Source organism: Lates calcarifer, linkage group LG10 (assembly GCF_001640805.2).
Source record: "Lates calcarifer isolate ASB-BC8 linkage group LG10, TLL_Latcal_v3, whole genome shotgun sequence".
Classification (NCBI taxonomy): Eukaryota; Metazoa; Chordata; class Actinopteri; family Centropomidae; genus Lates; species Lates calcarifer.
Genome location: NC_066842.1, coordinates 27,771,464 through 27,794,907, shown reverse-complemented (window position 1 = coordinate 27,794,907; position 23,444 = coordinate 27,771,464). Strand labels below are relative to the sequence as shown.

The 23,444-nt window shown below is 39.0% G+C and overlaps 3 protein-coding genes across 3 annotated transcripts in view; 1 reads left to right on the top strand and 2 right to left on the bottom strand.

Annotated features, from left to right (window-relative positions):
• LOC127142900 (A-kinase anchor protein 13) overlaps positions 1 to 4,248 on the bottom strand; it is a 37,866-nt gene extending 33,618 nt beyond the window's left edge. Inside the window, exon 1 of the mRNA XM_051073664.1 lies at positions 4,007 to 4,248. The gene's annotated coding sequence lies outside the window, so the exon portion shown is untranslated. The remainder of the gene's footprint in view (positions 1 to 4,006) is intronic.
• A 1,341-nt stretch (positions 4,249 to 5,589) lies between these two features.
• On the bottom strand, positions 5,590 to 11,285 carry ska1 (spindle and kinetochore associated complex subunit 1). The gene is given in 8 exon segments (XM_018678566.1): positions 5,590 to 6,240; positions 6,806 to 6,975; positions 8,629 to 8,766; positions 9,745 to 9,839; positions 10,569 to 10,658; positions 10,660 to 10,685; positions 10,808 to 10,893; positions 11,207 to 11,285. Coding segments are annotated over 7 exon segments (750 nt in total). The 5' UTR covers positions 10,890 to 10,893; positions 11,207 to 11,285; the 3' UTR covers positions 5,590 to 6,091.
• An 11,132-nt stretch (positions 11,286 to 22,417) lies between these two features.
• Positions 22,418 to 23,444, top strand: part of LOC108884586 (cytosolic carboxypeptidase 4) — a 124,562-nt gene continuing 123,535 nt past the window's right edge. The window contains 1 exon segment of the mRNA XM_018678567.2: positions 22,418 to 22,652. Within this exon segment, the coding sequence (XP_018534083.2) occupies positions 22,571 to 22,652 (82 nt within the window). The 5' untranslated portion in view covers positions 22,418 to 22,570.

The window sequence follows — 23,444 nt, the reverse complement described above, 5'->3', positions numbered from 1 at the left end:
TTTTAAAGAGTCTGAGAGATGTGTGATAACAGAGAGCTATAAATAAAGGCGTACTTGACAGCCAACTTTTTCTCAGTGTTTTATCCCTTGTCCTAGAAAAAGGAAAAATATCTTCTCCGTCTAAATGTTTGGCACTCCTTATGTTATTGTTCAGAGTATTCTGTACAGGAAATGTCTTCTGTCTTCACCACATCTCTCTCTCTCTCTCTACACTGTAGGTCTTCTCACATTCCCAGATTTCCACACTTCTATAATAAAATCCAAAAAACTATAAAATCCAGCTTCTGAGAAACTGTGTGTGTCAGCAGAGTTAAATCTGAACAATGTAGAAGCCTAGGAAACATTCACTGTTCCTTCTCTTCTCTCAGTGGAAACTCTGAATTCCATAATGATATTGAAAAATGCATTTCGTGCTGATTCATGTCACATTGTTGCCAATGCCTCATCCACTTGATGAGGTCACAATTGACGCTGATATTGATGTTATGTTAAAAGTTATTACAAAAACTTTTTTTCATGTCTGTATAAAACAGTACGTAGGTGGCAACATTTTGACTTACATCAGCAACTACTGGGTAAATAAATATGTAAACAAGACTAATAACCAGGCATTCAGTGCTATTTTTTGGTAATGTGAGGTGAGGATCACCTCTGCACTAACCCCTCTTAATTACAAAAACTACAACACATTTCTTTGCCTTCCAAAGATCAATAATAATGTCTGCAAGTATCTACATGACATATTTCATTCAGTTCATTTCACTTTAAATATAACATTCAGTGTTTTTTCAGGCACTCCTGCCTTTATTAAATACTATGCAGTACAGCACAGACAGGAAATGAAGGGGGAGAGAGAAGAGGGGGATGACATGCCACAAAGGTCTCCATCACAAGTCCGTGTCTAACAGCCCTGGCACACCAGCACACCCCCATCCATCCAAGTGAAGATGAGTTACACTGTGTGTGTGTGTGTATGTGTGTGTGTGTGTGTGTGTGTGTGTGTGTGTGTGTGTGTGTGTGTCTGTGCCTCAGTCTGTCTGTCTGTCTCAGACTCACAGACACATAAATTTATCTCTCACATAAATCTGACATGACTGTAAGTCAATGTAATGTCCTCTGAAGTGATGGAAACATGACTGGGTGTGTGTATGTATCTCGAGGACATGTCTGCTGGTTGTTTTGTGTGAATAGAAACTATCTTCATTCCTTCCTGAGTCTTTTTGTACAGGAAAAGCTCATATGAATGGAACTGTGAACATGCTGACCAAGCAGCTAAACTGTACAGAGAGAAAAGGAAACAGCTGGAGAGAGAATGAAGAGATCAGCAGCCTCTCTCTCATCAGGACTTTCACCGTCTGTGTACAGCCTAAAATAACATATGCTCCAGACCATAGGTATTTGGATATCAGACATTTATTGTTCTTCAGGCTCTGTGCTTCAGCACATTCACTCTGGAATAAAATAATGGATACTACATTAACATGCTCATGTCTTAGCTTTATATTGAACAATATGAGAGATATGGCCCTTTGAACACCCAGCACCCAAATTGCAAGGGTTCAGAAGTAACTGGACACTTGGCTACTAACTGTTTCTTGAGCAGCTGTGAGTCGTTTCAATGTTAGTCATGCACAAAAGAGCTCACTCGTGGCTCAGAGTTAACCAAGAGTCGAGAGGTTCCACTTAGATTGAGGTTGAGTTGACTGTCAGTATAAGGAGTAAAGGGGTGACCATGCAAGTAAAGATAATGAGACTTTTTCTTTTTTTTTTTAAAAAAAAAAAATCAAATTAAGTCAATTAATCAAGTGTAGACAGTTTGCCAAAATCAACATCTGGTGTACATATTCAGTAAGATGCAAACCCTTGTTAAGCCTCAAAAACAGAAAGACTACACTGCAGTTCACTAAAACATACAAAAGGAAACTGGTTAAATTCTGGAAGATGGTTACAATTGTCTGATGAAACAAAAATCTCTACCAATATGATAGAGAAAAGAAAGTGTGGAGAGAAAAAGGAACAGCTCATGACCCAAAGCCACCACCTCATATTTTCTAAACAGGAGCATTCTGTGTGCTCATATTCAATCAAATGCATCAAAACTGATTGGACAACTTCACCATTCAGCAGGACAACAGTCCTAAAAAGCCAAAGTGGTGAAATATCCTTTACTAGTTGGATCACCTAATCTTAACCCTCGTGTTGTCCCCTGGGTTAAAGTGACCCGGTGGCCGACAATGTGCCTTCGCGTGTGTGTGTGTAGTAGGATTTGTTGTTGTGCATGACAGTTGTGATTCTGAAGCAGTTATTTTTTGTTTTTGAATAATAGTAAGAAGAAAAAAGTATACAGAATGCGAAGGGCAATACAAAGGGCAATGGGAGGGTTAATCCCAAGGACCAGACTAAAGGCAGAGAGACTCCAGAACAAGCAAGACCATAAGATGGCTGCATTAGATGGGAGAGCATCACCAGGGAAGGTACCCAGTGTCTGCTGTCGTCTATGGTTAAAGCACATTAATGTACAGTATCCACCTTCTGTAGATACTGGTTAGGTGCATCATAAAGAGCAGATCACCATAATCCAAGGTAAAGGTAAAAAAGTTACCGAATTCAAGTGTACTTGGAGAGATAAACAGAAGTTATTCCTAAAAAAAAAGAAAAAGAAATAAGAAATTCAATTTGATATCACAAGTAACATGAAACTTGCTGGTGGTACTGCCACCAAGCAAGTTCATTTCACTCTGTCCCATCTGAAAATATAGTGCCATAAAGATAAAGTGAGTCAAAAATAAATTCTTATGAAAGATTCTACCTCAGTGTACAGTACCTAACCTTTTTCTTACTGTAGGGGACATGCTGATATACTGAGTCAACCTGTATATTTGATTTTGACACAATCAGTCTGATTTGCATCTGTTGTTATGGACAGAATTTCAGTCCTGTTAAACTTTACTGGAGGGCTCTGGGTGACTGGGACACTCCAAAAGGTGGATTTTCTTTGTTTAATGTCATTCCCTGATACATTTTTTAAGGGTCACTGTCTTGTTGCATCACCCAGCTTCTACTGAGCTTCAACTGGCGACAGCCATCTTGACAATATCCTGTAAGATACCAAGAGTATAATTTAATTTGTAATTTTAGAGAACCTTCCCAACTCCCAACTCACATTTTTTGGCTTGCAAAATTCCATAAGTCATTACTTTTAAACTATTCATGCAACATGCTTTAAGTTTTCAGGGATTGTGCTACACTATTGAATGGTTGGCAAACAGCTGCATATTTGCCCATTTATGATCTGCTGATAGCTGTTCTTAAAAACGTTATTTCATGCTTTAGAACCCACAATATCTTGACAATGAATCACAACAGATACACATTTTTTAAAATATAATACTCATGTTACAGTACTTTCTTAGCAACTAAGTGCATATCTGAAAGAAGTCAAAATCTGTGATTTATCAGGCATTAAAAAATGATTTCAAACCTATATTCAAGTGCACATTGCCCGTGTGTGACAAATCCTATCCTAAAAACAATCGCACTACTGGAAAAAGCACGTTTTAAGTAGGAATGGGGTGGACAACCCCTGGCACCACGGGATAGTGCCCTGCCATATATATTAGTTCATGTCGCTAAAATAACAGCTGTATGCAACCACAAACACACACCAACTCCCTATGGGAAACTATGTGGGAAAGACAAAATAGTTATAAAACTACCTTAACTAGAGCTAGTAACTTTTCCAGGATATATCATACGGACTGCATCGAACGATAACTTACACCAAAACAAGAGTAAAAACAGCTTCCTCTGACCAGAGGTTCGTTGTTTGAAGCTGCAGCGTTGCAAACGCAGCTGCACAAAGTTGCATAAACCAGTAGTAGGAAAAAACAGAGATGGGTTCGGTGTTTATACTTGGTAGTTGGACAAAATTCCCAAACAGATACAAAGTTTACATCAGACAGGGGTGGAGAGTTTGTTCCAGCTTTTGGCCAGGCTATCTTCTTACCTCGTTGCAGTGTTGACCTGAGGCGCTGAGATCACTCCCTTCTCTTCTCTTTCACACCTGTTGCGCCTGAATATCTCACGGAGAATCTTTAAAGCATCTCGGCCCTTTCTCAGAATGATAAGATGATGAATGATACCATTTCTTCTACGTACAAATCCTTTTACCAGTTGGACGTTGGAGGGGAAGGTACTCGATCCATGCTGAGAGTCAGCTCGCGACGTCAAGCTCGACAACAGGGAAACTTGACATTTCTCGTGATACTTTTCAAAACAAATGTCAGCTCGGTGTCAGACTTGTTGGCATACTGACAAGGACCAAATTAAAACCACTGTGGATTTGCTTCCATTTAAGAACATTAAATAACAGTATTTAAGGAGTCACGATGCCTTACGTTTTCAAGTTAAGCCACAAGTTTACGGCTTTATTTTGAAGGTGAAAGAAGCTCGCTTCTGGTGTTATCCTGTGTAACTTTCTCACAGCACACTGCGAGTTATTTTTCTCATGACTTGTGAGAGGTCTGAATTGTTCTCGAACACAGACCATTCAAGTGACATATTGTAAAGTGGTTTTACATTAGGTGAGTTTAGTTTCAGTTATTATCTCAACCCTATGGGTATGTTTAAGATACAATCTTTGAAAAAAAAAATACTCAACCATATGGTACAAAGAAGTCACTGAAGTACGTGGATTTTCTGATCACACTCTTTCATTTGATCATATGTTCCAGCAAGCTATCACAATGTTCTGTTCTCTCCAACTGGATTTAGTGCTTACTGTAGGAAAGGATGACCTCTCCTGGTGCAAGAGGAAAAGTACATCTTAAGGCAGTTTGTGTTCAAATCCATACAGAGAAAACAGTGATGCACATGCTTCCTCCTTTTTTACATTCTCTGCCAGTTTTAGGACAAGGCAGGTCCATGACAAACTTGAAGATACAGCAGATGCACCTAGTGAGTTTTGTTATAAATTAGGGTTGGGCTTTTAATGTTGTGTTAACTGAACTCTATGGGATGCTCTATGTCTCATAAACGCCCTTGTATTCATCATGACCTGTTTTTTTAAGTCAACTTTTTGTGGCATTGCTTTAGACTTAGACAGACTTTATTGATCCCTTTGGGATGACTCCCTCGGGGAAATTACGTTTTGACTGATCCATTGTCTTTATTTTTCTACAAGACTGACTCAGCAAAAGTTGTAACTATACATAATCCACTGAAGTCCTTGACTACATATGCACTCTTTATTTAACCGATGTGACTTCTAAAATGAACTGGCTGCACCAGTAATGATTTAGGTGTGTTCTGTTAAAATAGGTGAACACTATGCAAATTTCTAATACATACAGGAATAACCTAAACAGAACCTTAAAGTAATCTAGTCTATTAACCTAACCTAAAACAATAACATAACTACATTCAGTGACAGCTGATTAGTAACAAGAAATGTATGAAAACAGAAATGCCAGATTCAGTTGTATGAAAACTTTTTTCAACACTGTGCAAATGACATATTTTGTTGATTTCTGAAATGAAAAGAAGTAAATACAACCCCTGCAGCAAACAGACATTAAAAATGACTCTCTCTTCAAATGTTAATGCACTGTTTCTTTTTATTTCATTAACTTAAAAAATTGAAGAAAAAAATGTAATTATGGTATGGAAAAAAGTTTGGGCACCTTAGTACTTATAAAACACTCAGAACTTCATGACCTTAAATGACTTGTTAGTCATCAGAAATTCTGACCTTGTGGTAAAAACTCAACAACCATGAAAATGTTCCCCAAGGTATTTATCATTTATTTTTTGTACTTATTTTATTTTGTTTGGATTAAAAATGCTGAATTTTTGTTTATCACTTTAACCAAACAATCAACCTAATTATAATTATTTACACCACAAAATACATACATACATACAGAAATGTTTACAGTTGCCAGTATATGTGCAAATGTGCACATGCATGGGGGAAATGAAAGAATATCCCTCAATAAATCAGTTACATTAGGTTATAGGTTATAGTTTTAATGGACTCACAGAGGCATTAGGCTCTGTGCAAGCATAATATGTCTGACTGAGTCTTGTTCATTCATAACAGTATATAGCGGGTGACGCCTCCTCCTCGTAGCTCCCGCAGGCGCTGGCAGTGTCGAAGCATGTTCAAAATCCCCTGAAATCGTTTGTCCACCTTCATCTGAGTAAATTCCCGAATGTCATCCTCCACCACAAAATACTGACCTGCAATACATTTCAACACAACAGTGAGATTGGTGTTGTAGCAGTTTGTATGTACCTATGATGTCTGTCACCAAAGGTCTTTTCCATGAGACTGATATACGGATATCGGGTCCTTCTACACCACTTTATACTCCATGTTCCAGATTTAAAGGTGTCCCCTGAAAACTTGTGTTGCAGCTCAGTTTTGCTTTGTTGTGTACCACTAGTAGAGTTTCTGTATTTGCCTGTGTCTTCCTTATTTTATACCATTTTCTTGTGTTTTCTTGTGTTGCAGAATGGAGCTGTGTCTGCTGCTGAAAATAATGAATGAATGAATAATGAATGTTTACACTAAAGAACATTAAATTCACCATTCCTAATATAATAAAAAATGGTAATAACTAAGCACACTAGTATATTAATGTATGGCATGATATCTCATAAGAATTCATTCAGGTCAGAACTTGAGTTCAAGCAATGATCAGACAATATACAGTAGCCTATATGGAGTGTTTCATTTAATTGTACTACCAAATGAGATGCAAAATCCATCAGTCACAAACAGTGACAGCCTCTGTCAATGTACCTTTTGTATCTTTCGTCTCCTGGTCCTTAAAGCGCTGGTGCAGCTTGCGTGCATGATTGTTCTGAGTTTTCACTGACTGATGGAGGATCTTGTACTTGGCTGTTACTGCCGCGTTAATGCTCTGTACAGCAGCATTAAGTTGATCATATGATACACGTCCTTTCATGTACCTGAGTGGGACACAGTGGTCACACACACACACACACACACAAGTTAATCTAAGTCTAGAGAGAGAGTAGAGCAGAGATGAATCTAAAGAGTCCACAGTACAGAAGATAACAGACCATCTGAATCAACCGAACAACAGGGCCTTTCCTCTGGCGGCAAGCTCAAGACAAACTGCAGGGATCCATGGAAGTTTGGATATGAGTGCTTTAAAGCTCACAGCAGAAGTGTTTGAAACACCATTGATTCAAGTGTTTTGGAATGATAATGAGTTTCTATTGCCCTAGTTTCTCTCTCTAGACAGATCTCAAAACAGTTTTGTAGACATTGTATATGTAAGCTTTGACAGTTCCACAATGACTTCATAAAAACAAATTACTCCAGGCATCCCACATAATGATTTGGGCCCGTATTGATCAACCTTGTAAGAATGACACTACAGAAGTCTCTGCAGACACATTTATTTAACAAGTGACTCACTGCCTCCTAGGGCAATAAATTGTCTTTACACAACTATCAAGCAATATTAAGCCTACAATGCTCATAGTTCATGCTATCTGGCTCCAGTGTTAGGTCAGCTAATTTGACTGCTGTGCAGGCTGACCTGATTTTAAGTAGTCCTTAATGAGATCATATTTCTCTCTGTTTTGTCCTCCAATGTTCAAAGTATCAAATGTACCCAGGGACAGGTTGTAGTTAGAGCTAGATGCTACTGGTTGATGGGGAAGAGCAAGGAGCCCCACACACTTGCCTGCTGCAGTTTCATTTTTTGCTGTGGTTAAAGCACTTTGGAAATGTTCTATTTCTTCACTTAAGTTTAACATCCTCGGTTAAGTACAATGATGAAAAAAATACAATCAGAATAACTTAGGCCTGAGCACCAAGTGGTGCAAAGGCCCTCCTGCTCTGTTTGTTATTCTTATCCAGAATGAACTGCATTTTTAATGAAACCTTGCACATGCGTCAGACCTGATGAAAATGGACGTTTTACTGGTTTTACTGGTCTTGCACGTGTACGTAGCAAAATGGGCCCAAAGGGGCGGTCTTGTTTCACCCACGTGAATCAAATTTAGTGGGCACATACCAACATCCCAAGACTTACAAAATAGCCTTCTTGAAATCATACCCTGATTCTAACAGGAAGTTAACCATTTTTGAATTTACTGTGCAATTTTTTCCAAATGATGTACTTGAAAATACTCCTCCTGGAAACGGTACCAAATTGACTTCAGATTTGGTTGATACGATCTCAAAATATAGATGAAGCAAAATTGCAAAGCCTTTGTCAATCCCCTTTTTGTCAAACGGGATGTCCAGGACGACACAGCTAACTGACACAGGTGGACTGAAACGAGGCCAGCAAAAGGCCCCCCACAGCATCTCCTCACTCACCTCACTTCTCCTGTCCCTACTCTCTACCCCCTGTCTCACCCCCTTTCGCCCTCTCTCTGTGTGCCTGTCAATCCTCAGTCATTCCCCCTCAGTGTATCAGCATTTGAAAAATCACCACAGGTAGCAGTATGACCAATGTAAAGTTATTTTTGTCTGCCTCACAAATAGTTGAGTCACAGTACACAACAGGAGTTCAGTTGACTGACAACATTCTTAGTCAGGTACAGCCCTAAATATCATGTTGGATGTCAGTGAGGGATACTTACTGAGGGATGTTCTCAAATTCTGGCAAAGTGATGGACTCCATCTCTCTGATGCAGCTCTTGTTGGTCTTTTTGACATTTTCTGGCTGGGCAAGTTGAACATCTGCTGCTTCATTCTTGTTCATTACAGTTTCATTTCCACTGAGAGATGAGAGGAACATCACACAGCAGTCATTTAGGGCAGACGTTTGTTTTCTATAAGCACCATAATGCATGCTCAGATACCAGGATATTCCAAGAAGAAAGTAAATAGAAGAATAAAGTGGCTGGGGAGGAAGACAGCTTGTTCTCTGTTTTAGGAATAAGCTTTACAAGCTTTACAAGAAAACCTCTCGCTGATTAGGTCCTAGTTTATGTCTTTAAGTGCTGACAGACAGATGCACTGGCTACTTCTCTTGTAAATAAACTGTGCATGAATCTGCAAAGGTCAGCTCTCTGTGTGTGATGTTGACTTTTAAACTTCAATATTGTTTCAAATGGCATGATGGTGAGTGCACAGGTTAAAATTCATTTGGGTGAATTATTTCTTCAATTTAATCCAAAATGTTTTCTCACTAAACTATTATTTTATCTGTTCATGTTCTGATGAACTATTCTAGGATGTTTTCATCCTGGAAATTGCTTGGTATCTTATTTTTGATCCACTATCTTTACTGTTAAAACCTTAAAACTAACTCATTACACATATTTTCTTCATAATTATACTGTATGTCAATTACTTAAGCCTGACACTCTATCTCTCTATACTGTGGTTTCAGTGGTCCTCTGTGCATACAATATCTCTTCTGTCATTCTTCATGGGGTTTAATAGTTTTTGTGTTTTTTTCTTATTTGAATTAAGGGTATAAACATAGAACACCCTCTTCTTGTTCAGATTGCAAAAATAACAAAGGGATTTTGTGATTTTTGGGCTGCATAAATCAAACTGTCTTTGTTTTGTTAACCTATTCTAGAAGCATCCTGGCAAATATAGAAACCAGGTTATACTGTATCTCTATAGCATATGATATACTGTCAGTTTTTTTTATTTCAGTCTTTAGCATGGTTGCAACTCATTATTGTTTTCATTATCAATTAATCAAATTGTTTCAGAAAAAAATAAACATATGGTGTCCTCACTTTACTGGGACTTTCTTCCTAGGCATGTGCACAGGTATGTTGTCCTTCATGTGATGGACATCCTCCACATTCTTCTGGAATAACTCCTCGAGTTCCTGAAACACAAACATTTTGTGCTTGATTGTGCTTCTTTATTAAGTATAGTCCAGACCATAAGCGCACAGTTTCACATTTCACATTCACATTTTTGATCATTAGGCTCTGTTTGTTGGCACATTCAATTTGAAAATATCAACAGCAACAAATCAAGCAGCAACAAACAGGTTTCAGGCAAGGAATGAGAACAGTCACAAACTTTTCATTATCACAGCGTATGGGGAAAAAAAAATCTAAATTCAGCAAGGTGTCTACGCACAGTGCATTCAGATCCCTTCATTTTTTTCAGATTTTCTTATGTTGAAGCCTTATGCAAGACTAAGATTAAAATATTTTATCAGTCTACACTCACTACTCCATAACGCCAAAGTGAAAACTGACCCATCTCTACTCAGGATCTCTGGAGCTCAGCCAGAGTGACATTTGGGTTCTTGGTCACCTGTTATCAAGGCCCACCCTTAAGGGTTGTGAAGGGCTGGAGCCAATCCCAGCCAACACCAGGCTAGAGGCAGGGTACACCCTGGACAGATCATTAGCCCATCACAGGGCATGTGATATTTTCCTCTTTAATAAATTTGCATGTGATATTGAGTGTGGACTGATGAGGGATTTTTTTTTTTATTTTAGCAAGAGACTGCAACATAACAAAACATGTAAAAAGTGAAGGGGTCTGAATACACTGATTTTACACTAACACTGGCTGAATAAACTGCAGGCCTCTGGTTTACCTTCAGATGTTTTAGTTGCTCCCTCTGTTGGCCAACACATTTTTCAAACTCCTCCAATAGCCTCTCCAGTGCAAAGAGTTCTTGTCCCAAGTTTCTTAATCTTATTTTGAGGCAATTCTAAATGTATATAGAGAAAAAAGACTACAGTGACCCATTTTATGAAAGACCACTTTAGGTTTACATGGTAATGAAACTAAAGAAAACCCTAAGTCTTGTCTCATATAAAGACTGTGTCATACCAACAACTGAGAGATCCAACATGCGTTGTAATGATGTTATCCTGCCATGGATGTGGTGGCTGATATCCTCCAGCTCACTCATTCTCCTGAAAAAGGGATACAGTACAGTACTTGATAATATGTTAATATTATCAACTGATAGATAGATAGATAGATAGATAGATAGATAGATAGATAGATAGATAGATAGATAGATAGATTTGGGTCTACTTGGGCCTACTGGTGGAGTTGCTCTACAACAGCTAACGTTAGCTAATATTATCAGCTCGTAACAGACAGCATTAAGGGTCCTAGCTTTATCGGACATAACAATAAAACAGACCTGCATTGTGTGCGTCCATAAACCTAAAACTTTTGACAGAAAATTTCATTAACAAACCACATACTGTATAAACTTACAGACGTTACTTTCCCGGTTCAATCTGAATTCGAAACGTCACTCGTCACGGCGCATGCTCTGTCTCACTGTTCCCTTCACAGACTGTAGGAAATACTAGCATTATATATATATTTTTTAACATAGACCAAGAGAAGAAAGCCTGGTGATGAAAAGCAGACAATTTTACAGGGATTTTATCAATATCATAGTTACACACAAGAAAAAAGTTTAACCCACCGATCCTAGACAATATATGGAGAGGTATTATATGGAGGTGGGATTTATGACAAATTGCTTTAGCCAATTTATCTTAAATGTGTTATTTAATGAATGAAAATCGCATAATTAAGCCCACTATTTTCAAAACAATTCAAAAGAATTGTTTTTTTTAAGTGTCCTATTTTTCCATGTGAAATTGAAGAGCATTTTGTCTATCTTTAGTGGTTTATTATCAAGATGCAGAGCCAGAATTGCAAAAGTCAGGCCTCAGTTATTAATATTCTGCCTCTTAGCAAGATATCCCTTAGGAGCCAATGGTGCAAGGCCCTGTAAAAACTGTCATGTTTATTATTATTATTTTCCACAAAAATTAATTGCGTTTTTGAGGGCTTTAACATGTTTGAAAATTGATGAAAATTTGCACATGCGTCAAACCTGGTGAAAAGGTATGTTTTATTGGTCTTGTGCACAGTTGCAGCCAAACGGCCCCATATGGCCCCTGGAAAAATAAAGGGGCCCGAAGTAAACTGCATGTACAAAATTCATTAGGCATATGTAACATCCCCAAGACTTACAAAAAAAGCCATTTGAACCCTAAACCCAACAGAAAGTGAACCATTTTGAATTTCCTGATAATGTTTAATAATATTTCAAAGCGTTTGGGTTTTCGTTGAAGCGTCCATGGTGGCATGGTGAATTTTGTGGTCACTTAATGTAAATTTAAATGAGGCTCTTTAGTGTGGCTGATTGATCAGTAATGGGCTGATGACAGATGAAGTGTTATGGTCTATTCATAAACAGCTGATGGATACAGTGGATTAAAAGAAAGGTTATGCCGTCTATTTTGGCTTACATGCGTAAAAGAATACACACACACACACACAGACACACACACTCACAACATTGCATGAACTAAACTTTCCATGCCTTTCTCAAACCTCAGAGACACAGTAGCCAGCAGCTCACTTCCATGAATCATCCTCTAAATCCTGTGGCCGACTTTGTATCAACCCACCTGTCTCAGTCTGTTGATCCACTGAGACCTGCACCTTTAATGCCAGAGACCTATGAAACACATGTTTAGGGCGTCTTAGCTGTGTTATATCTAAAGTGAGACACATTCAAAGATAGAAGTCGCCTAATGCATACCATGTCCAACAGCAAACACTGGTATGCATGTGTTAGAGAGCACTAAAGCAACCTGTCACTAGTATTTCCCCTCTGAAGTTGTTTCCTCGTGCTGCATGGTGATACTGTTAAAGACGTAAGATTAGCCTGGTGTGCAGTGGGTGCCCTCACATTTTTGCTACTGCCTGCTCCATAGATGAGGCACTATTTGAAGCTTCAGCATCTACATGCACCCTGTGAGTATGTGAACCCAGAGGGTGCTGGTGAACTGCAAATGGCTTGTTATCTGAGCAGGCAACTTTCTCCTCTCTTTCATTCAACCTAAAATGCATCATTCACTCTAGGTCATGCAGGCCACATGAGGTATGCATTCATCCAACATGGGCCCTCTATTTCTTTCCAGGATAACCCTCCATTGGTGGTGAGAATGGCTGCAGTGGAGGGTAAAAGCATGTCAACCCCATTTACCCACCTGACAAGTAAATAGTGGTTTGGTTTACACACATAGTGAGTGATTACAAGGGCTCTGACTGTGAAATCCCTATCAAGGAAATAATGACATTTCCATGTAGTAGTAAACCTTAACCTTAACTAAAGGTTAAATTAACGTCTTACTTATCTTAAAGAACAATGTGTGTTTCAGTGTTTTCTGATGTGAAATATGGAGAATCTCAGGGCTCTGTTCTTGGCCCTCTGCTTTTCTTTCATATATTTAATCTCTTGGCTAAATGATACACAGATATGGAATTAATTTCTACTGCCCTGCTGATATATACTGTCCAGCCACAACATGATTATAACTGTAGAACTACTCTGTTGTTCTATTCTCAACACAACATCTAATGTATGTCTGTCCATCCTGGAGGAGGGATCCCTCTGGAGTTTCTTTCACTTTTTTCTTTAAAAGTTCCTTTTTGTCCATAATGCAGTACAGAAGATGCCACTAGAGCCAAATTTGTGATTTGTGGGTATATATATAAAATCTGACTTGACTTGAATTTGATAGACATCTGTCTTCTAACATGACACATTTTCCAGCGAGACGTGGCAGCAAGTAAATGAGGATATACACAAAGTTAGCTCCACTGAATATATGCTAAATGTGCTACATTAAAGCAAAGGCTCATATTAGAAATAATTGCAGTGTAGACAGGCTGTGCTTCACTCTTGACAAACTGTGTCAATAGCAGGTTTAATCAGTATTGTTGATCAGCCACAAAGGATCATGAAGAGAGACTCTCTATACCTGTGTAGCAGCAGTTTATACCTGCAGGTTCAGTTTAAAACATCCTCAGCTTCATAAAATCCAGAGTTCTGACCAGGTCATTAGAGCTAACAACAAATTTCTGGTCCATTGTCTGTCACAGAAAGCCATGCTGTTTACCAGAGAATGGCTGATAGTTTGCTAGTGTGTGTATTGGAGATGGGCAGTATGTCTGGAGAGCAGCTTCGGTTTCAGGCCCTTTGGAAAATGCTATTTCAGCCATGTACGGCATGACAAGTGCAGAGACTATCAATGCAAGCTCACGTTACACACTCAGTGTTGATGGATAGTGGCATACGTCAGAAGACCTGCTCTCCAGCCAACATGGATCGGGACTCACTTTCAGCCTGGGAGTTAAGTTGTTTTTAAGTTTTAACAACTTGTGGAGCAGTGAGAGTGCAGTTAAAACAAGGGGAATGGCAAAGTCTCTTCTATTGGGCAACAAAAGGGCTGAGGCTGGCCCTGACTAATGGAAATAGTCAGTAACCATATATTTGATACATCTCCAAACCAATACACTGAAACATGCCTCTGAAAAAGTAACTTTGTCATTAAATTGTGATTTGTACTAGGGAAAAAGATCTAACCATGGAATTGTGTACACAGCACTCTTATACCTGTTGTGCTGCAATGACCTCATAGAGATGATTATTATTATTATTAACATTACTAGTCTCTTACTGCTACTGTCAATATGTATATATTACTGTGTATATAATTTAGGGATGGCACAACCTCATTCTTGCCTCCCTTAAACCAAAAAGTTAGGCAGCTTAGGTTTTTGGAGTCAGGTTTGGATGATTGGTTTGAATGATTGTTTTGTTATATTATGTATTTTACTGTTTTGCATCTAAAACTTAAGTTTGTAGCTTAGCACTTGGCTTTGCATTCATTAAATCAAAAGCAGCACCCAGTTGTATAATGTGTGTATTACAACAGCATCACAGTACAGTCTCTGAGTGTTACAACACACAAGGTCATGGTCAGCGCCATGAAAAAAATGTCATTTTTACTATTTGACATCAGGTTGTGCCATTTTCTCATGTTTAGCCTGAGGAGCATATATGCTATCTTTCATGTTTTGATCTCTGCTGTATAATGGAGCACTGTAGGCTAATGGAATAAATGTATGCAACTAAAATGGTGTGATGTGTATGTGTGTATTGAGAAATTATGGTGTGTGTGTGTGTGTGTGTGTGTGTGTGTGTATGCGTGTATATAAACGTGTGTGTATATGTACAGTTAGAGAAATTATATTGTACTGAGGATTGCAATTTGTATATGAGTTATACAAATACTCAGTTCACACAGGGCTTTTCTGTGTGGAGTTTGCATGTTGTCCCTGTGGGTTCTCTCTGGGAACTTCAGCTTCCTCCCACAGTCCAAAGACAAGCACATTAGGTTAACTGGTGACTCTAAATTGCCCATAGGTGTGAATTTGTTTGTCAATATATGTCAGCCCTGTGCTGGACTGGCGATCTGTTCAGGGTGTACCCTGCCTCTCGCCCAATGTTGGCTAAAACTGACTCCAGCACATACTTGGTAGTTATGATTAGGGCTAATATTGGTTAAAAAATCTAACTGAAAAATTATATTAATATATAACATTTTTATATAATATTTTATTACAGTTTGTTCAAGGGTACCAAGCATGATTTTTGTTCTAAAATCTGACACAACATAGAAAATAACAGTCTAAATGCATGTTGTTGTTTATCATTGACATATCCTAGACTATAGTTATCAAGAAAATCAATCAATAAAAAAAAATTCTCTTTCATTATAAGGAAAATAATTATTTTTTGTGTGTTTTTTCATAAAAAACAACAATGGCATCACATAAACAAACTGGTATTTAATGGGGTAAAATCATGAAAAGAAATGAATATGTTGTATTTATGATTTCAGTTAAAGTGGAAAATAATAATATTAATATCATAAAATTATTATTAATAATATTAATATATAATATTTTATGGCAGGTTTGGATGCATTTTTGTCCTCATGACAACATCAAGTATACACAAGGATAAGGGGAAAGGGTAAGGTCAGTCCTAATACCAGGCTAAAAGGTTCAGTATGCGTGAAACAACCTAGTTCATATAACATTTTGTCCAAACATGTCCAAAGGCAGAAGTGTTCATACATGCTGCCAATGGCAACACTTGACAGCATCACGTCTGTATCAGTCCCCCCTAACCAACCTCTCTAGAGTTAGTTATGTAAAGAATAAAAAAAAACAGGCTTAGATAAAACTTAAAACCCTGCCTTTCTGTTTTCTACATCTCTACTCACCTGACCATTCACTGTGCACGTTGTTTTAAGCATTTAAAGCCCTTAATCTAAATAAGGCCCAACTTCAACCAGTGCAACTGCAAAGCAACTCTTTACTGGATTTATCATTTCAACTTTATCACCACAGTATATTGCAAGTGAATCAGGAGTCAAAAAAATATTACTCTATATTATTCTAACTGACACACAAACACACACACACACACACACACACCACCACGCACCACGCACACACACACACACACCACACACACACACACACCACACACACACACACATATCATGTCTATCCTTTTCCATGGAAAAAAGGACTCAAAGCCAGAACAGATAGCAACAACAGGGAGACATGAAAAGTGTATGCACATGACAGCTGCAGCTGTGAGGAGAGTGGTCCATGTTTGTTTGGAAGAAAATAATCTCTTTGGAAGTTCACTGTTCCCAGTACTTGGGCCTAAAACATGACGTAAGATTTAGAGTTTTAGAGCTGATACTTAATTATCAAATATGTCTGATGCTATTATATCATTACCACTGATGGCTATATCTCAGCAGCATGTCATTTTTAGAACAAAAAAAAAAATCAGTTCTCAGCAAATGTTTGTAATGAATGCTTTTACAAGCTGCTACTAGCAGCTTACTAAACTGTGCGTGAGACCTGTCCATGCTCATTAGCTGTCTATAAAAGTCACAGATTATCTGAGGACCATTACATTAAGGATTAAACTGTACATTTAAATCTAAGTTATCTAAATATCCCCCAACAGTCATGTTTATACTGCTGCCTACACTCTGCCATGCATGTGCCAGCTATAGATACACACCAACACGACAGAGTTGGTGGACACACCATTTTATCTGATCCACTTGAAAAGGATCCAATTCAAGTGATGAAGCAAGGGTATTTTCACTCTGACTGAGTTACACCAAAGGCTATTTCAGGCAGTATCAACGGTGTCCTCCTGGCAATGGACTGTGCAAAAGAAAGAGGGAAATGAGAACACTGAAGTTTAATGAGTGAGTAACTTTCCAGTCCTCTGCTCAGTTTATTAGTTTATCATCTCACCTGCACATCTTATATTCTAATTGTTCACAGACACTCTTATTTAGTAAGCATCTTATATAATGAAGAGAAGTGATCTTACATAAATAAAGCATTAAATGAGAAGATCTCCAGCATCATAAAAACCTACTGTCTACTGAGTGAGAAGCACTGTTGCTCAGCAAAGATGTTGACCTGAACTGGGTTCAGTGGAAGAAATTATTTTTACTGCTGGTAACTATAGCCTACTCAGAGGTGTCCAAGAAGAACTGTAAACAAGGAAGACTCAAGACGTTTTACTTTAAAATTATTCTAAAAAATGCCTGTGACTTCTAGTATCATGTCCTACTATAAAATAAACTTAACTGTATAAGACAAATATCATTCTGATATTGTTGCATGACCAGAAAGATATTTAATTGTTAATGATTTTGGCAATATCCTGAGAAATCTGTTTAGCTCTGTTGTTACCAGTGGATACCAGAAATGTTATAAGGCCTAAAGGGATTTATACTTTGTGCTAACAGTCCTTTTAACTCTGCATTAATAACCACTATTAATCTTAATTTCAGACTGAAACTTCAGCTCCAGACCTGTACCTGTTGAGTCAAACTGTGAGTTGAGGGCAACATGAGACAGTACCAGGGCATGGTTCACATGCCAAGATGATGTTCTGTTAAGCCTCGGAGATGACAAGTATGTCTCAGTAAGATTCCCTCTACCTCTGGAGTTTGGACAACTGAAACTCCATACACCACCACATACAGATATGGTAAAGGTAGATACAAACTCAACAAACTCAGCAAACCATGGCACCAAAAGCTTTCTTTTTTCCCTTTGATTCAGGGCACCACAAAAACTGAAATCATCCAAACCATCCTCCTCATCCAGGTAGCAAAACCATTTGGACTAATAACCACCCAACCATTTGGGTTTTGCTACCTGGAAACATGTGTTTAGCAGTGAAACATGTGTTTTTGAATAACAGGTGCAGAAGATGAGATTGAATTTCTGATATAGACGAAGTAAGGTGGAGGAAGACCAGACTAAAGCTAAGCCAGAGATTCAGCCCCAAGATGAAAATGCTTTGGACAACTGTATCAGATACTGTACTGCGAGGACCTCACAGTCCCCTGTATCAGCTATCATTAGCCCCCTTGCTATCATTCTGATATTGATAGCTGCTTATGCAATGCTTCTTAGGCTCCAGGAATCCAGGGGAGGAGAAAACATATCTCAGGGAAACTCTCCCTGTAGTTCTCCAGTGTCCATATGTCAGTGGAGGGCAGGAAATAAACTTGGATGCTGCATCTGGTTGCACTGACACAGGGAACACTGGCACAGGAAACACATCAAGATTAAAGTATTTAGATCCTTTACTTATACAAACCGCCAACTGGCTGCCAACTACACATCAATGATTCATCAGCTGATAAGCCCCTGAGTCCGTTGCATTTTGTCAGTTGAATTACTGCACTTATTTTAGCTGTGTAATTCTACATAGAGTAATGGACAGCAACAGCATGTCAGGATGTAAACTTTACAAACCAAAAGAGTCTTGTCTCAAATTGACCAAACAAAACTGTGGAAACAGTGTCTGTTCTCTACACCTTTGCTTTCAGTTCTGCTGCTGAATGTTTGTGAGCTCTCCTAACTGGTATGACCTCCTCTACAGCTATCCTGCTGACAGAGTCATCAGAAACCAATCAGGAGAGATGATTTTATAACTGAGCTACCTATGAGCAGGACACACACTTATACTTTCTCTGACTGGAAATCTGATGTATTCATGTCATAGATGATGAATGAAGACGTTAAAACCAGAGTCTCACAGGTAAAACACTAGACTAGCTGTTAGAGGAGAATACTTATGTAGAAGCAGTGAATAACATATTCCTCATAGTCATAGGTGAGAAGTATTAAAGAAAAAAACATCACATGCTGAGAAAAATATATATACTCAAGAAAAAGCAGAAACCACAAGCATATGCCAAATTGAAATCCTGTAAACAATTAAACTATATGATGAGATGATAATAAGTTTTGTGCATAAGATCTGCAGAAGAACTAGCAACTATGGTTGTCATACAAATGTAGTTAGTGTGGTAAATGTAGTAAGTACATGTGCCTGAAAACTATGGTTAAGTGCTGTACCTGAGTTACTGTATTTAATTAACTTATCAGTTTCTCAGTTGTTATATTTTCCATTAATTAGCCTGTCACACTGTAGTCATATCTGTGATTTTCTGTCAACAGTAGACTCAGCAGCCTCAGTTTTGGTTGGTAATCCTTGAAAAGCACACAAAAAAGGGTTCTTATCATTGTAGTGCTATGCTTTCTGTTTTCTCACACATACAGTACATACATGTTTTGCACACTGATAAGAGCAGCAAGCCAGTCATCAGATAAATTAATGAAGAGGTCGAAAGGAAGAGCAGGTAAGGTCATGGTTTTGTAAATAGAAATCAGAATACATTGCCTTGGCTTTATTTGACCACCATCCCACCCCTAGTTGGCCATCATGATCCCTGTCTCCAACAACCAACCATCAAAATCAACTTAACAATTACCAACTGGCTGCACTCACAGTCCACAGAAGACACCATGGCTATAGCTCATCAAGGACTTCCTCACTAAGCATGTATAGACTATTAAACTGAATGCACTCACTACTCTGTATCTCAGTGTGGTACACTAGTTGCTCATCAGCAGACAGGATAGATCATCAGCACTGCACAGAAAACCACTGGCTCCCCTCTGCCCTCCTTGGAAGACATCTCTAGCTCTTGCTGCTTCTGCAGAGCCAAAAACATTCTATAAGACTCTTCACACTGTGGATAGGTTTGTGAAGTTTGTTACTGATTTACACAACATTTCTGTTGCACTCCAGCCTGTAGCCATCTCACAATGCATTTGTTCAAACAGCAATTTCATTCTTGAAGTTCCCTGTAGTTTGTGTTTTTTTTTAGTCTCAGCGTGATGACATGATTTAATTCATCATATCTATCATCTATATCATCTATCATCTATATTATACTCCAGTATGTTCTCCTCATATTCATTCGTATTATATTTAACAGCAGTCATTTGCTATGTCAGCATCATTGTGAGGAGATGGAGTAGTGCTGAACCTTGGCTGATCTGCAGACATGTCAGTGCCACAGCATTGTCTGGATGTGTCTTCTCACAATGACTTGAGTTCTTTACATTGTTACTGTGATGTGTGGCAGCCCAGGACTCACTGGCACATGTGTGTGTAAAAGAAAGAGAGAGTGTGTGTGTACATTACAAATACATTGCTGCTTGTCTGCTCAGACAGAAAGGCAGCAGACACAAACAGTTCACTGGGAGATTCCTGTTAATACTATTATCAGTTGGGTCAATAGTGAAATGTAACAGTTAAAACTGAGTCAGAGTGGCAGCAGACCGTGTCTTATAATGGACAAGGGCCACTCCTCCTGGGAAGCACTTTTCAGCACTTTATTGCAAGGCACTATACATGGCAACAACATGATATCCCTGCAACTGTAGAGAAACAAAGCAACCAATAACTGAAAAAATGTTCCACCTACAAAATCCTCTTCACTGTGCAGTTGTTAATGTAGTTGGTCACTGATGCAGTGAATTCCACCAAGCTGTTGGAGGTGCCGTCACTCACAGCCACCCTGAACATGTGCCAGTTAGTGTGCTCAAAACAGTACTGAGGAGAAGAGATGATTCAGGTTTTCACCTGCTTCAGAACCAGTTTGGAGTGCCTGAGGAGCGGTCTGTATGCTGGAATTAGCATCATTAAGATGTGGTCTGAGTAGCCAAGGGGGGCAGAGTTTTTGTAAACAATATCCAGTGTGTTTTTCCCTCTTGTTGCCCACATACTGTCCACATGCTGATAAAATTCAGGGAGCCTTGACTTGGGACTTTGAAATCTCTGGCAACTGTAAACAGTTCATTGGGGTGTATGTTCTGCCACTTACAAATTGCAGATTGCAAATTACAGTCCACAGAGTCCTCTTTAGCATTAGCTCTAGGGGACATGTACACTCCAATTATAGTGGTGAATTACAGTGGATAAATAAAATGATCTGCATTTGACAGCCACAAACTTCACCAGCAACAAACAATTGCTAGCACTGAGTTCTTGCACCATTCTGTGTTGATGTATACACATAAGCCATCACTGCAAGCCTTGCCATGCTGCATATCCATCAGCATGAAATGAGACGAATCTGTCTAGCTAAATGGTGACACCCTGAACTCACTGAGCCCTGACTCTGCAAAACCAAAAACAGAGCAGTCTCTGAACTCAAGTTATGTGGTTTGTTGGAGGCGGATGTAGTAATATATTATACAAGTGGCATACACTGACAGCCATGCTTCCACTTCCTTGCACACCACTTTTGACATCCCTTCCTCCAGCCACCATATATATATATTTATGTATATATATATATATATATATATATATATATATATATATATATATATATATATATATATAGGTGTTGGTAGACACACTGAAACACTGATTGCTCAGATATACATGTGCCTGGCATACAAACAAAAAAGGGGGTACCATTTGTATCTGCTTATCTAAATAGATGAAACAATATTATTCGAACCTTGGCAACACACAACAACACCACTGATGAGTTTTTTCCCTCCCGGCTGATCAGGGGATGGCAGTTGTTTCAGTTTAGATCCCCATGCCTTCATGAGGTATTGTGTGCTTCAAGGCAACAGTGTGTAGATATCAGTGGAAACTGTTCATGAATGCAGGCTTTTCTCAAAAATAGCATTAGTTGCTTATTTTATTGTTATGTATGTTGTTCTGGGTGGGGCTGGGGGTGGGGAGTAACACTAGACCCCTAGAATCCCCTCAAAGACAAATGAACACTACAAATGCAATCCCTTTACTCTCTCCTGTGACCTCTCTCTGCTATCCTCTCTCTCTGACCCCCCACCCCCCACAGGAGGAAACTGTGGAACCTCTGACTCAAACTGTTGACAGGGGTGATTTACATGCACACACCGTGTTCACCTAATACCACTCAGACACACACACAGACACACACTCACACAGGACCTATATGTTCATCCCATCTACCCCCCTGCACACACGCACACACACACACCACACACACACACACACACACACACACACACAGCAGTTCTGTCTGACATTTGGGCCTCTGACCAATGGGCAGGCAAAAGGCACAAGAGCATTTTTAAAGCTCAGCCAGGTGCTTAAAAGTGCTGCTCGCACACTCTCCCCACAGTCATACACACTAGGCTGGGGTTCCCTTACATTTGCTCCCAGTGAGAGGAGAAGAGACAGAAGGCAGAGAAGGAATCTGTCTATCCATTCAATCCTAAACCACACAGATCAGACAGATAAATAAGGTGATAGACACATCTGCAGAGAAACAAGTGGAAACAGTTATAATGTTTGGTTACGGCTGTAATAATTTTACCTGGAATGGAACTCTAAGGGAGCTGGGGAGCAGCTACCCAGCCTTTTGCACAGGTAGGCACAGACTGAGAGTATGTATGTGTTCATGTGTGCTTGTTATATGTATTTGTATTTAGTGAATGAGAGAGAGCTGCAGAATTGATCTGGCAGCCTGTGTGAAGTTGTCATGCATCACTGGGTGCTTCCACACATCAGAGCAGAGCAGAGCAGAGCAGAGCTTTGACTCGGCCAGAGCCTCTTCAACATGAGCATTTACATGCAGTTATGGGATCAAATTATGTATTACCCGATATTTGAGAAAAAGTTAGACCTTTAATTGTGTTTTTGTAATATAAATCTTCCCTGTTTGGAGTCATACACCTTTGAAGATGATAGTGGTAATCCCAAAGCCATCTTCATCAGAGTCATTATCTTCACTGAAATAAGTAGCCAAGCTGACAAATAGTTGCTGTGAGTGACAAGATGCAAAGAATGACAAACAGTTATGGAAAGCAGCTTTTGTCTGCTTTGTCATAGACGTGCTGCCTACACACCAGAGCTCATGTCGCCAGTGTCGGTCAAACTGCACTGCTATCTGTGCTATGTGGCTCTGTTATGTCTTGAATGTGAATGTGCATTCTGGGTCTCGGCTCTCTAGAGTTGGATGGAATGTCAGATCAGAGGCATAGCAGAGAGGAGCGAAGTAGCATCAAATTGTCTCACCAAGAGGCTTGATTATGCTAAAGGGAAATTAGGGTTTTACAATTAACAGTGAATCAAACTCAACAAAACAACAACTTGATAGCCAACTTGATAGAGATGAAAGTTTGAGCTTTAGTAACAGTCTAAGACTGTGTGTGAAATCAT